This window comes from Muntiacus reevesi, chromosome 20 (genome assembly GCF_963930625.1).
Source record: "Muntiacus reevesi chromosome 20, mMunRee1.1, whole genome shotgun sequence".
Classification (NCBI taxonomy): Eukaryota; Metazoa; Chordata; class Mammalia; order Artiodactyla; family Cervidae; genus Muntiacus; species Muntiacus reevesi.
The window spans coordinates 28,789,013-28,801,640 of NC_089268.1; the positions used below are offsets into that span (position 1 = coordinate 28,789,013).

Genomic DNA, 12,628 nt, shown 5'->3' on the forward strand with positions numbered 1-12,628 from the left:
GAAACAGACGCACAGATATAGAGAACAGACTTGTAGTTGCCAAGGGGGAGGGGAGTTGGGGAAAGAATGGCCTGGGGGTTTGGAGTTAATAGATACAATCTATTATGTATAGAATGGATAAAGAGGGGACTTTTGTGTTGGTCCAGAGGTTAAGAATCCACTTTGCAATGCAGGGGATGAGAGTTTCATCCCTGGTCAGGGAACTAAGATCCCACATGCTGTGGGGCAACTGAGCACGTGCCCCACAATGAAAAGATCCCATGTGACACAACAAAAATCATTCATGCTGCAACTAAGATCAGACAGAACCAAGTAAATAAGAAACAAATATTAAAAACAATAGAATGGATAATAACAAGATCCTACTGTATAGCACAGGGAACTGTATTCAATACCCTGGGATAAATCATAGTGGAAAAGAATATAAAAAGGAAATAAATATGTGTATAACTGAGTCCCTTTACTGTACAGCAGACATTTTTTCTTACTTTTTAAAATTAATTAATTAATTAATTAATTTTACTTTACAACATTGTATTGGTTTTGCCATACATTGACTTGAATCCGTCATGGGTGTACATGTGTTCCCCATCCTGAACCCCCCTCCCACCTCCCTCCCCATCCCGTCCCTCTGGGTGATCCCAGGGCACCAGCCCTGAGCACCCTGTATCATGCATCGAACCTGGACTGGCGATTCGTTTCACATATGATAATTTACATGTTTCAATGCCATTCTCCCATATCATCCCGCCCTCACCCTCTCCCACAGAGTCCAAAAGACTGTTCAACACATCTGTGTCTCTCTTGCTGTCTTGAATACAGGGTTATCGTTACCATCTTTCTAAATTCCATATATACGAATTAGTAGAGAAGGCAATGGCACCCCACTCCAGTACTCTTGCCTGGAAAATCCCATGGACGGAGGAGCCTGGTAGGCTGCAGTCCATTGGGTCGCGAAGAGTCAGACATGACTGAGCGACTTCACTTTCACTTTTCACTTTTATGCATTGGAGAAGGAAATGGCAACCTACTCCAGTGTTCTTGCCTGGAAAATCCCAGGGATGGGGTCGCACAGAGTCAGACATGACTGAAGTGACTTAGCAGTAGCAGTAGCATACTGTATTGGTGTTTTTCTTTCTGGCTTACTTCACTCTGTATAATAGTCTCCAGTTTCATCCACCTCATTGGAACTGATTCAAATGCATTCTTTTTAATGCCTGGGTAATATTCCATTGTGAATATGTACCACAGCTTTCTTATCCATTCATCTGCTCTTGGACATCTAGGTTGCTTCCATGTCTTGGCTTTTATAAACAGTGTTGCAATAAACATTGGGGTACATGTGTTTCTTTAAATTCTGGTTTCCTCAGTGTGTATGCCCAGCAGCGGGATTGCTGGATCATATGGCAGTTCTATTTCTAGTTTTTTAAGGAATCTCCACACTCTTCTCCATAGTGACTGTACTAGTTTGCATTCCCACCAACAGTGTAAGAGGGTTCCCTTTTCTCCACATCCTCTCCAGCATTTATTGCTTGTAGACTTTTGGTTAGCAGGCATTCTGACTGGCATGTAATGGTACCTCACTGTGGTTTTGATTTGCATTTCTCTAATAATGAATGATGTTGAGCATCTTTTCATGTGTTTGTTAGCCATCTGTATGTATTCTTTGGAGAAATGTCAGTTTAGTTCTTTGGCCCACTTTTTGATTGGGTCTTTTATTTTTCTGGAGTTGAGGTGCAGGAGTTGCTTGTATATTTTTGAGATTAATTCTTTGTCTGTTGCTTCATTTGCTATTATTTTCTTCCATTCTAAAGGCTGTCTTTTCACCTTGCTTATAGTTTCCTTTGTTGTGCAGAAGCTTTTAATTTTAATTAGGTCCTATTTGTTTATTTTTGCTTTTATTTCCAAATAAAATTATTCTGGGAGGTGGGTCATAAAGGATTCTGTACAGCAGAAATTAACACAACATTGTAAATCAATTATACCTTGATAAAATAAGCAAAAATATTTTAAAAGTTCACTCAGTAAATAAAATTAAAGTGCTCAGCACAATAGCCACTTTTGAGGTGCTAAGTAGCCACATGCAGCTAGTGGCTCCCTGACTGGACAGCACAGATATAGAACAATTTCTTCATTACAGAATGTTCTGTTGGACAGGACTGCCCTTCATGCTTTGTGGGCCTCAAATCAGATGCATTAGCCATGTGAGGTGAAGTAGTCAATATTATTTCTCTTAGACACTATGTCAGATTTCTGTCTGGGATGTGAATACATAGTAAGTTGGTGTGAAACAAAACCAAAATTAGTTATAAGAGCATGTGGTGTCTTCAGGCACAAACTGTCCCAGTCCCAAACAGGAAACACCTGTCTCCCCACCTCCCTTCCCAGACTAAGGTCACTCTTTGGCATCACTTTCTAGGGGGTGAGTGCTCTTCCAGAGCAACCAAGGGGCAGGACCTTCAGCTGAATTTGGGAAGGCAGGAAGTCCAGTTCAGGGAGAAGGATTTTCCAAAATGAAGAGGAGGCAAAGGCAGGGATCATTTGGGAGACTCACTGGTTTATTCAAAACAGCAGTTCTCAGAGTGTGGTCTTTGGAATCCTTGACATCACTTAGACTCTTTTATGAGACCCATGGGGTGCTACCTACTTTCACAGTATTATTAAGATATTATGTGACTTTCACTATGTTGACATTTGCTTTGAGGTAAAACTTCGCAATATTGAAGACTATGGCAGCAAACTGCAATAGTAATTATTTTCACCACAACTTACTTGCATAGAAAAAAAAGTAAATTTGCTTCAAAACATCCTGATTGACACATTAAAAATTCTTATTTTTTTTCATAAATAAATATGGAAAAGAATATGAAAAAGAATATGTATATATATACAAAGTTGAATGACTATGCCATACAGTACAAATTAACACAATATTGTAAATCAACTATAATTCAGTAAAATAAATTTTATAAATATTAATAAATGAAAATTCTTATCTTTAAATTCACATTTTTACAAAAAAAGTTATTTCTTTTTTTAAAAATATACTTGACTTTATTGATGTTTCTCTATTTCCCAATGCACCAGTTTGAAAAAGCAGTTATTTCTTTAGGCTGGGCAAGGTCTTAGTTGCAGCTCGTGGGTTCTTTACCTGCAGCAAATGGGGTCTTCAGTTGGCATATGGGATATTTAGTTGCAACATGTGAGATTTAGTTCCCCAATCAAGGACTGAAATCGGGCCTGCTGCCTTGGGAGTACAGAGTCTTAGCCGCTGGACCACCTGGAAAGTTCTTTAAATTCACATTGTAAAAGTATATTCTGTAGCCACTGAGGTGCTGGAGCTCCTGGAAGCCCCTCATCCTGAGGAAAGGGAAGGTGGAGACTGAGATGGTCCCCAAAATATGACACTCATGGTGAAGAAGCAGGGCAAAGTTGAAAGCATCACTCTTCAAGTAGTCTAGAGACAGCCCCAGGGCACTCCTGGAGTCCACCCCCAAACTGGTGCCTGGTACCAGCATGAGCCCTCTGAGCCCCTCCTGCTTCTCAGGATTCCCAGGTGCTTAGACCTCAGCCCCACCAGCGTCCTTCAGCAGAAGGAGCGAGAATGTGGAAAAATGCATGTGAGAGGTCGTGATGGGTCAGATCTGAAAGGATACACACCAGGTCCTCTCCTGCTCCATTGACAGCAACATGGTCCTGTGGCGACAAAGGAGGCTGGGAAGTCTTCCCCACGTGTCCCCAAGAGGGCAGAACAATTAAAGTCGTCAGCAACAGTGAGTATTCATTTCAGTTTATTTAGCTTTCAAATGTTTAGTGACTGTTTACCAGACACCAAGCTCTGTGCAAAGAATGGCCTGAGAATTGATTGAGCAGCATCTTGGTCAGAGAGAAGCTCTGAATCCACAGGAGAGAAGACATGGTGGGAAGTGCCTGCCATCCCAGGAGAAAAGGATAAAGAGAACGTCTTCTGGAAGTTCATAGAGTGATTCTAGATTGGAAGGTGCCTGGAGATGATAGGATTTGGACTCTACTTTCAGAGGAGAACAGGATACTGGTGGGAGAAGCTGGAAGAGGAGCTTTAAAGTAAGGCTTTTAAGTACAGGGTATCTTAAGAAATAGTATGATATTGAATTCATTAAATTTGTACACTGTAAAGTTATGAATGATTCATATTAAATGAAAGAGTCGAGTAAGATAAGGGAATCCAATTTTTTAGAAAGCTATATAAATCCAGATGAAATCATAGGTATGTTGAGTGATAGTTTTCTATTTTCTAAAGTATTTTCTTATTAATATAAACAGAAATGTGCCATAAACTGCTTTGCTTGGATAGACTAACTTCTCCCCAGCAGACCATAAAGCTGGGATGTAGATAAGTGAACTCAGCACCTTTCTACCCTCTCTCTGCAGTTCCCCTGAGGCAGAGACCTCCTCTCTAATCTCCCCTGTGGAACCAGCACTTGACTCAGGGGCTCAATCAACACTTCCCAAAACACTACACTTGGCAAGTGGCCTCTCATGTCCTAGTCAAGACAGTAACTTTCTCTAGAAGGCACCTCCAAAACACCAAAACTTACAGAATTTGGTTTACTCTAACAGGAGGACTGTGATGGTGGCAAGTTGGAATATGGGCTTCTTTTGCTGATTTGTCAAGGAGCCCTGCAGCACTCACATTGCTCCTAGAGGACAGTGTATTGCTGCTTATGACCAACACACTGCCCCATTCCCTAGATGTCCTCTCCAAATTAGCCTTAATCAGAGTTTTATAAATGTAGAGGGTTTCTTTAAAGTACATCGATTTGCTTTTCTTTTTTAACCTCTCTTGGAAGCTATTGAAAGTCCACTACAGGTAACAAATATAAGATGTGCCCCTGACATAAGTTGTCTCTGTGACACACAGACATGTAAAACTATGTGCCCAGTCGCTCATCTGTGCCCACCTCTGTCCTGCCCTGTGTCTCTCTATCATCTATAAACATCTATCTGTGTAAAACAGCTTTTGACAGTCTGTATAATGTACTAGAGATGTTTTTCAATCATGTTGCCCCTGCTTTGTGATATGAATCTTTGGGGACCAAGTGGTCTGCTCAGAAGACAATGGGAATGTCCCTGACACTCTAGGAGACCATGTGAAAGTGGACAGTAGATCTCAGTAAAGTCATCCAGAGAGGGAGATCTGCTGAGCAGAGCCAAGGTCGGGTCCACACTATCTCCTGTCCCCAAAGCACAAAGTCTGCCTTCCTGGTGGAACTTTGCTAAAATCCTATATATTCTTTTTTTTTTTTTTTTAAATCCTATATATTCTAAGAAACAACAGGGAGAGAATATTGAACAATGATTGTAAAAATTGTGAGAGAGAGATGAGGTGATGATTTTAGTTACTGGTTTGTTCTCTACCAGCAACAGCCTACACTATATTCCATTCTAACCAGTGCTCAGCCATGTGAGAGCATTGATTTTGAATGGATGACAGGCCCCCAGCCCAGCACTGGGCAAAGCAGACATGCCAATACTGCTGAATGAACACATTTGGGATCAGGACCTGACAGATTTGAGAATGTATTTGAAATCGGGACTCTCCTGGAGCCGTCCTGACAGGAGGACATCATGAGTCAGCTGCCTCCTCTCCTGCCAGGCCTGGGACACTGGAGAACCTTCCCATAGCACCCCTCAGCCAGGACCCACCTAGTTCCAGGTACTCCCCAGATCAAATCTCTCCATCTGCTCTAACTTCTCATGCTCACTTTGGCCTCCTTGATTGTCCTACTGTGTGTTGTCCACTCTAGGGATCTGGGGACACCTCTGATACCCTTAGTAAACTAACACCAGATCCTATGGAGCTAAAGCTTAAATACGGGATTTAATTGACGGGAAATAATTACATGGACAAGTAAAGTTCTATATGACTCTATCTTAATGATGCTGCTTTTCTTGAACAAGGAGTAGTAACCTGATGGTATAAAACAGGCGTGTGCTTTCTTTGAAGTGAGCAATCTTGGTGGATGTCGCAGTTTCTCTGATGATACTCTAAAAGGCCTGATGCTCTGCAAGAGGACAGAAGTAAAGTTTGTCATGTTATAATGCGCTATAGAATGGTATGATAATTCTAAAACCTTCTATTATTCACTTGTGCTAGAGTGTGAATAGTGGTCTGTTAAACTTCTCACGCTTAGATGAAATTCAGAAGATGGTGTTCTAATCTTAACATGTATCTTGCACAAATATTGTTAATGTTGCATTTCTTATTGCAAAAATGAGCTGCTTCCCTAAGGAAAATCAAAAGTTAATGGTCACATCTCAAAATGCTAATAAATAGTTATTTTCTCAAAAAACCAAAAGAATGAAAAAAAATAAAACCAAAAATATCTTCTATGATGACATGGGAAGTACATATCAAGAGCTTCTGCTACATTCCAAAGTCCTGTGACTCAAGGAAAATAATCTGTATGAGCTGAACTACCCTCTCTTGCATGGACTACAATCTTCACTTGAAAGAGTGAATGGGGACTTCCCTGGTGGTCCAGTGGTTAAGACTTTGCCTTCCAATGCAGGGGGTGCAGGTTCAATCCCTGGTTAGGGAGCCAAGATCCCACATGCCTTGCAGCCGAAAAAACAAAACATAAAGCAGAAGCAATATTTTAACAAATTCAATAAAGACTTTAAAAAAATAAGAGTGAATGACACTGGAAGATTTACGTAACTTAGTGAAACAATGTATTACTTACAAAAAATCTTATATTAGTATAAGAGATTCAATATGGAAAAAAGCCTTAGGGATTTTGATGTAACAGAACAGTAAATAGACAGTGGTATAATTTCAGGTTCACTTTGAAAATAACCTTTAAGAAACTACCAGTTGTGTAGTTTTAGATTTGTATCAAAGATGAACTTACATAATTACCTGAAAAGGTTATTAAAAATACTACTCCTACACACATGTGGTGGTGGTGTAGTCGCTAAGTCATGTCCAACTCTTGCAACCCCATGGACGGTAACCTGCCAGGCTTCTCTGATCATGGGATTCTTCAGGCGAATACTGGAGTGTGTTGCCATTTCCTTCTCCAACATACGTGTGGTTCTTTTTATTTTCATAGATTTCAATCAAAATAACAGATTCACCGTAGAAGCAAACCTGAAAATCCTGTGGTCTTCTAATGAGATGGCAAGAAAGGGAATTGCAAAAATATAAAAAATGTAGAAAGATGTAGGTAGTGTATTAAAAAGCAGAGACATTACTTTGTCAACAAAGGTCTGTCTAGTCAAGGCTATGGTCTTTCCAGTAGTCATGTATGAATGTGAGAGTTGGACTATAAAGAAAGCTGAACGCGGAAGAATCAATGTTTTTTAACTGTGGTGTTGGAGAAGACTCTTGAGAGTCCTTAGACAGCAAGGAGATAAAACCAGTCAATCCTAAAAGAAATCAGTCCTTACTATTCATTGGAAGGACTGATGCTGAAGCGGAAACTCCAATACTTTGACCACCTGGTGCGAAGAGCTGACTCATTGGAAAAGACCCTGATGCTGGGAAAGATTGAAGGCGGGAGGAGCAGGAGATGACAGAGGATGAGATGGTTGGATGGCATCACCGACTCGATGGACATGAGTTTGAGCAAGGTCCGGGAGTTGTTGATGGACAGAGAGGCCTGGCGTGCTGCAGTCCACAGGGTCGCAAAGAGTCGGACACGACTGAGGACTTTACTGAACTGAAAAAGCTTCACTGTTCTCACTACCATGTTTGTTTTGGGAAATAACTTATTTTTCATATTAAATGCATGGGTTATTAATATTATTCTAAACAAGTTAATTAGAGAATTCAAACTTTATTATCTCTACCATGGAAAATGTCGATTGGACTCAGGCAGTGTGGCAAGGAGCTCTCGGCGGCGGCGTAGGAGGGGAGGCATCAAGGCAAACTCCCAGGTGCCCGCCGAGGGCGAGGCTCTGAGTCTCAGGGTAAAGGGCTGTGTCTGGGGCGGGGACGCTCCGTCTTGAGGTTTCTCATCTTCTTTTCATTTCCTTTTCTTTCTTTCTTTCTTTCTTTTTTGAGTTTCATTTTCTTGTCTCAACGAGTGTCGGGCCCTCCTGCCTGGACACTAGTGACGCGGCCCCAGTTCTCACTCCCATTGGGTGTCCGATTTCTACCTGCCAGTATTCGTCTCCGCAGTTCCGGGTTCCAGTAACTGTCCACCCGCCGAGTCTCTTCCTCCCAGATCCCCGGAATGCGGGTCGTGGGTCCGAGAGCCCTCCTGCTGCTCTCGGGGGCCCTGGTCCTGATCGAGACCTGGGCGGGTGAGTGCGGGGTCGGGAGGGAACGGCCTCTGCGGGGAGGGGCGAGGGGACCGCCCGAGGGTCGGGGGCGGGGGGGGGGGGCAGGACCCCCAGGGAAGGAGTGACCCCCGCCGCCCCCGACCAGACCCGGGGCCTCCGCCAGGTCGCGTCCTGTCCCTCCCTTGCTTCCCGTCCCCTCTTCTCTCCCCACAAGTCCTGGTCCTTCTCCGACCGTTTCCGTCTCACGAGCTCCTCTCTCCCTCCCCTGCTCCCTGCCTGGTCACCTAGGACCCGGGACCTGAGCTGGGAGGAGGGTCCAGATCTCACCCCTCCCCGCCCCCAGGCCCCCACTCCCTGAGGTATTTCTACACCGCCGTGTCCCGGCCGGGCCTCGGGGAGCCCCGCTTCATCGTCGTCGGCTACGTGGACGACACGCAGTTCGTGCGGTTCGATAGCGACGCCCCGGATCCGAGGATAGAACCGCGGGCGCCGTGGGTGGAGCAGGAGGGGCCCGAGTATTGGGATCAGGAGACTCAGAGAACCAGAGACACCGCACAGTTTTTCCAAGAGGGCCTGAACACCCTGCGCGGCTACTACAACCAGAGCGAGGCCGGTGAGCGACGCGGGCCCGGGTCCAGGTCACGACCCCCATCCCCAGGGACGGCCCGGAGTAGCCCCGAGTCTCCGGGTCCTAGGGTCACCCCAACACTGCGCGACCCGCTCCGCCCCCCAATCCGGGAGGAGCTCGCGGGGGCTTGACCCAGTTTCATTTTCAGTTTGGATTTAATGACCTCGTGTGGTCGGGGCGGGTCAGAGTCTCACACCCTCCAGGAGATGTATGGCTGCGACGTGTGGCCGGACGGGCGTCTCCTCCGCGGGTATGACCAGTTCGCCTACGACGGCAGAGATTACATCTCCCTGAATGAGGACCTGCGCTCCTGGACCGCGGCCGAGACGGCGGCTCGGATCTCCAAGCACAATGCTGAGGCGGCCGGTGATGCGGCGCGTGTGAGGAACTATCTGGAGGGCAAGTGCGTGGAGTGGCTCCGCAGATACCTAGAGACAGGAAACGACACGCTGCTGCGCGCAGGTACGAGGGGCGCAGGGCCTCCCTGATCTCCCCGCGGGCTGGAGCTGCCTGGCTTCCCACGAGGAGAAGAAAATGGAGTCTCTGTGGGAACAGCGCCGCAACGTCAGGAGAGGGAGGAATCCGCCCAGGTTTTCATATTCTGTACAAGACGGTGACTCGCCAGTGGCCCCGCTGGTTATTTAGTTGCTCAGGCGTGTCTGACTCTTTGCGACCCCATAGACTGCAGCATGCCAGGCTTTCCTGTCCATCACTAACTCCGGAAGCTAAGCTCAAACTCATGTCCATTGTGTCTGGTGATGCCATCCAACATTTTCATTCTCTGTCACTCCCTTTTCCTCGTACCTTCAATCTTTCCCAGCCTCAGGGTCTTTTCCAATAAGTCGACTCTTCACATCAGGTGGCCAAAGTATTGGAGTTTCAGCTTCAGCATCAGTCTTTCCAATTAATGTTCAGGGTTGATTTCATTTAGAATTGACTAGTTTGAACTCCTTGCTGTCCAAGGGACTCTCAAGGGTATTCTCCAACACCACAGATCAAAAGCATCAATTCTTCAGCACTCAGCCTTCTTTATGGTACAGTTGTCACATCCATACATGTCTACTAGAAAAAACATAGCTTTGACAATATGAACCTTTGTCGGCAAAGTGATGTCTCTGCTTTTTGATATACTGTCTAGGTTTGTCATAATTTTTCTTCCAAGGAACAGATGTCTTTTAATTTGGTGGCTGCAGTCACTGTCCAGTGATTTTTGGAATCCAAGAAAATAAAGTCTGTCACTGTTTACATTGTTTCCCTGTCTATTTGCCATGAGGTGATGGGGCTGGATGTCATGATCTTAGTTCTCTGAAGGACAATTAAGGAATCCAGCGTCTTTGACTAAGAAGGAGTAAACCATCCCTGAAAAAGTTGGTCAGTGCTGCCCTTTGACCCTGGCCACCATCTTGTGAACCATGACTTTGTCTCTCAAGGCTTGTTCTCACCCTGAGAACATCTTAGGAGCCCTGACTCCAGCTTTTCTAAGTCATTCAGCCTGCTCCCACGTCAGGACCATTACTCTGAATTCTGCCTCTTACATGGAGCCTCCTCCCTTAGCTGTCACCCTGACTGCAGAACTTTCCAAGGACTAGGAGCTGTTCCCAGACCCTGGAGTCCAGGCTGATGTCTGGTGTTTGTGCTTCTTCTTTTCAACCCACTCACCTGTTTATTCTCAGGATGGTCACCTGATGCTGCTTCCAGTGGCCCATGGAGGTAACACAAAATGTGAGTTTTCTGATTCTTCTTCCTCAGACCCTCCAAAGGCACATGTGACCCGTCACCCCATCTCTGATCGTGAGGTCACCTTGAGGTGCTGGGCCCTGGGCTTCTATCCCGATGAGATCTCACTGACCTGGCAGCGTGACGGGGAGGACCAGACTCGGGACATGGAGCTTGTGGAGACCAGGCCTTCAGGGGATGGAACCTTCCAGAAGTGGGTGGCCCTGGTGGTGCCTTCTGGAGAGGAGCAGAGATACACGTGTCATGTGCAGCATGAGGGGCTTCAGGAGCCCCTCACCCTGAGATGGGGTAAGGAGGGAGTAGGAATGGAGCTTCCTCTCAGATAAAGCAGGAACCATTCTAGACACAATCAGCAAGGTCAGAACTGAAGCCTGAAGTCTGGGCCCCTTCCCTTTCTTCCATAGAACCTCCTCAGCCCTCCGTCCTTATCATGGGCATCATTGTTGGCCTGGTTCTCATGGTCAATGGAGCTGTAGTGATTGGAGCTGTGATTTGGAGGAAGAAGCGCTCAGGTAGGGAAAGGAGGGAGGGATCTGAGTTTTCTTCTCTCACTGGGCGGGTTTCTGGCTCAGATGGAAGTTTGGCTGCCTCGTTACTGGAAAATACCCTCCACATACTTGTGGAATCTGAGCTGATGCTAAGACTGAGACTTTTGTAAAGTACATGTGAAAATGAAAGACAAATTTTTCATCTTCATAATTCCAGTTGGGGGCCTGTTTCTCAGCATTTGAAGGTCAGGAGGGAATGTCTCTCCTGAGGACAGACCTCCAGGAGGGCAGGTGGTCCAGTCCCCCTGCGTCTCCTTTCATGTTCCTGAGCCTGTTCTGGATTTTTGGTCACAGTTCTGAGAAGTTCTTTGTCATCCGGGACTAGGGAGTTCCTCTAGGGTCTCATGACTCAGTCTGCTCCCTGGTCTCTCATGTGATATTTTCTTCTCACAGGTGAAAAAGGACGGATCTACACCCAGGCTGCAAGTAAGTACAAAGGGGGTATGTTTCCTGAGACCCTTGTGAGGGTGCAGAAAGGAGGCCATGGGGGACTTACCCTCCTCAAAGTGCTTTCTCTAGTTTCTCCTCGGTGGGTTCTGACCACATCCTGATCTTGTTCTCCTCCAGGCAGTGACAGTGCCCCGGGCTCTGATGTGTCTCTCACGGTTCCTAAAGGTGAGACCCTGGAGGGTCTAGATTGGGAGAGGAGTTGGAGCAGAGGGGACACACTGGGTGGTGGGGATCTTTGAGTGGACATGTGAGCATGTGGGGGGCTCTGGAGAATGTGAGTGCTTACATGACTGACCTGAACTGGTTCCTGATTCTTTTCTCTCACAGTGTGAGACAGCTGCCTTGTGGGGACTGAGTGATTCTCCGTCCAATTTTGTGACGTCAGATCCCCGGAGTCCAACTCTCAGATCCATACATGACTACTGGAAGAACCGTAGCTTTGACTAGAGGGACCTCTGTCGGCAAAGTAATGTCTCTGCTTTTAATATGCTGTATAGGTTGGTGATAGCCTTTCTTTAAGGAGCAATCAATTTCATGGCTGCAGTCACCATCTGCAGTGATTTTGGAGCCCCAATATGTAAAGCCTGTCACTGTTTCCATTGTTTCCCCATCTATTTGCCATGAAGTGATGGAACCGGATGCCATGATCTTAGTTTTTTAGAATGTTGAGTTTTAAGCCAACTTTTTCACTCTCCTCTTTCACTTTCATCAAGAGGCTCTTTCACTTTCATCAAGAGGCTCTTTCGTTCCTGTTTGCTTTCTGCGATAAGGGTGGTGTCATCTGCATACCTGAGGTTATTGATGTTTCTCCCAGCAATCTTGATTCCAGCTTGTGCTTCATTCAGCCTGGCATTTTGCATGATGTACTCTGCATATTAGCTAAATAAGCAGGATGACAATATACGGTCTTGACATACTCCTTTCCCAATTTGGAACCCGTCTTTTTTTCCATGTCCAGTTCTAACTGTTGCTTCTTGACCTGCATACAGATTTCTCA

At 45.5% G+C, this 12,628-nt stretch overlaps 1 protein-coding gene across 1 annotated transcript; it reads left to right on the plus strand.

Moving 5' to 3' along the window:
• Positions 1-8,134: 8,134 nt before the first annotated feature.
• Positions 8,135-11,870, plus strand: LOC136151893 (BOLA class I histocompatibility antigen, alpha chain BL3-7-like). The gene is made up of 7 exons (XM_065913326.1): positions 8,135-8,289; positions 8,612-8,881; positions 9,083-9,358; positions 10,646-10,921; positions 11,038-11,145; positions 11,575-11,607; positions 11,749-11,870. Exons 1-7 carry the CDS (start codon positions 8,220-8,222, stop codon positions 11,868-11,870), a joined length of 1,155 nt encoding a protein of 384 aa, XP_065769398.1. The 5' UTR covers positions 8,135-8,219.
• Positions 11,871-12,628: the final 758 nt, after the last annotated feature.

Excerpts from the sequence above, each read along its gene's own strand:
- LOC136151893 (XM_065913326.1), top strand. The coding sequence starts at position 8,220 with ATGCGGGTCGTGGGTCCGAGAGCCCTCCTGCTGCTCTCGGGGGCCCTG. Across the intron at positions 10,922-11,037 it reads GCCCCTCACCCTGAGATGGG|AACCTCCTCAGCCCTCCGTC; the intron begins GTAAGGAGGGAG and ends TTTCTTCCATAG. Across the intron at positions 11,608-11,748 it reads GATCTACACCCAGGCTGCAA|GCAGTGACAGTGCCCCGGGC; the intron begins GTAAGTACAAAG and ends GTTCTCCTCCAG.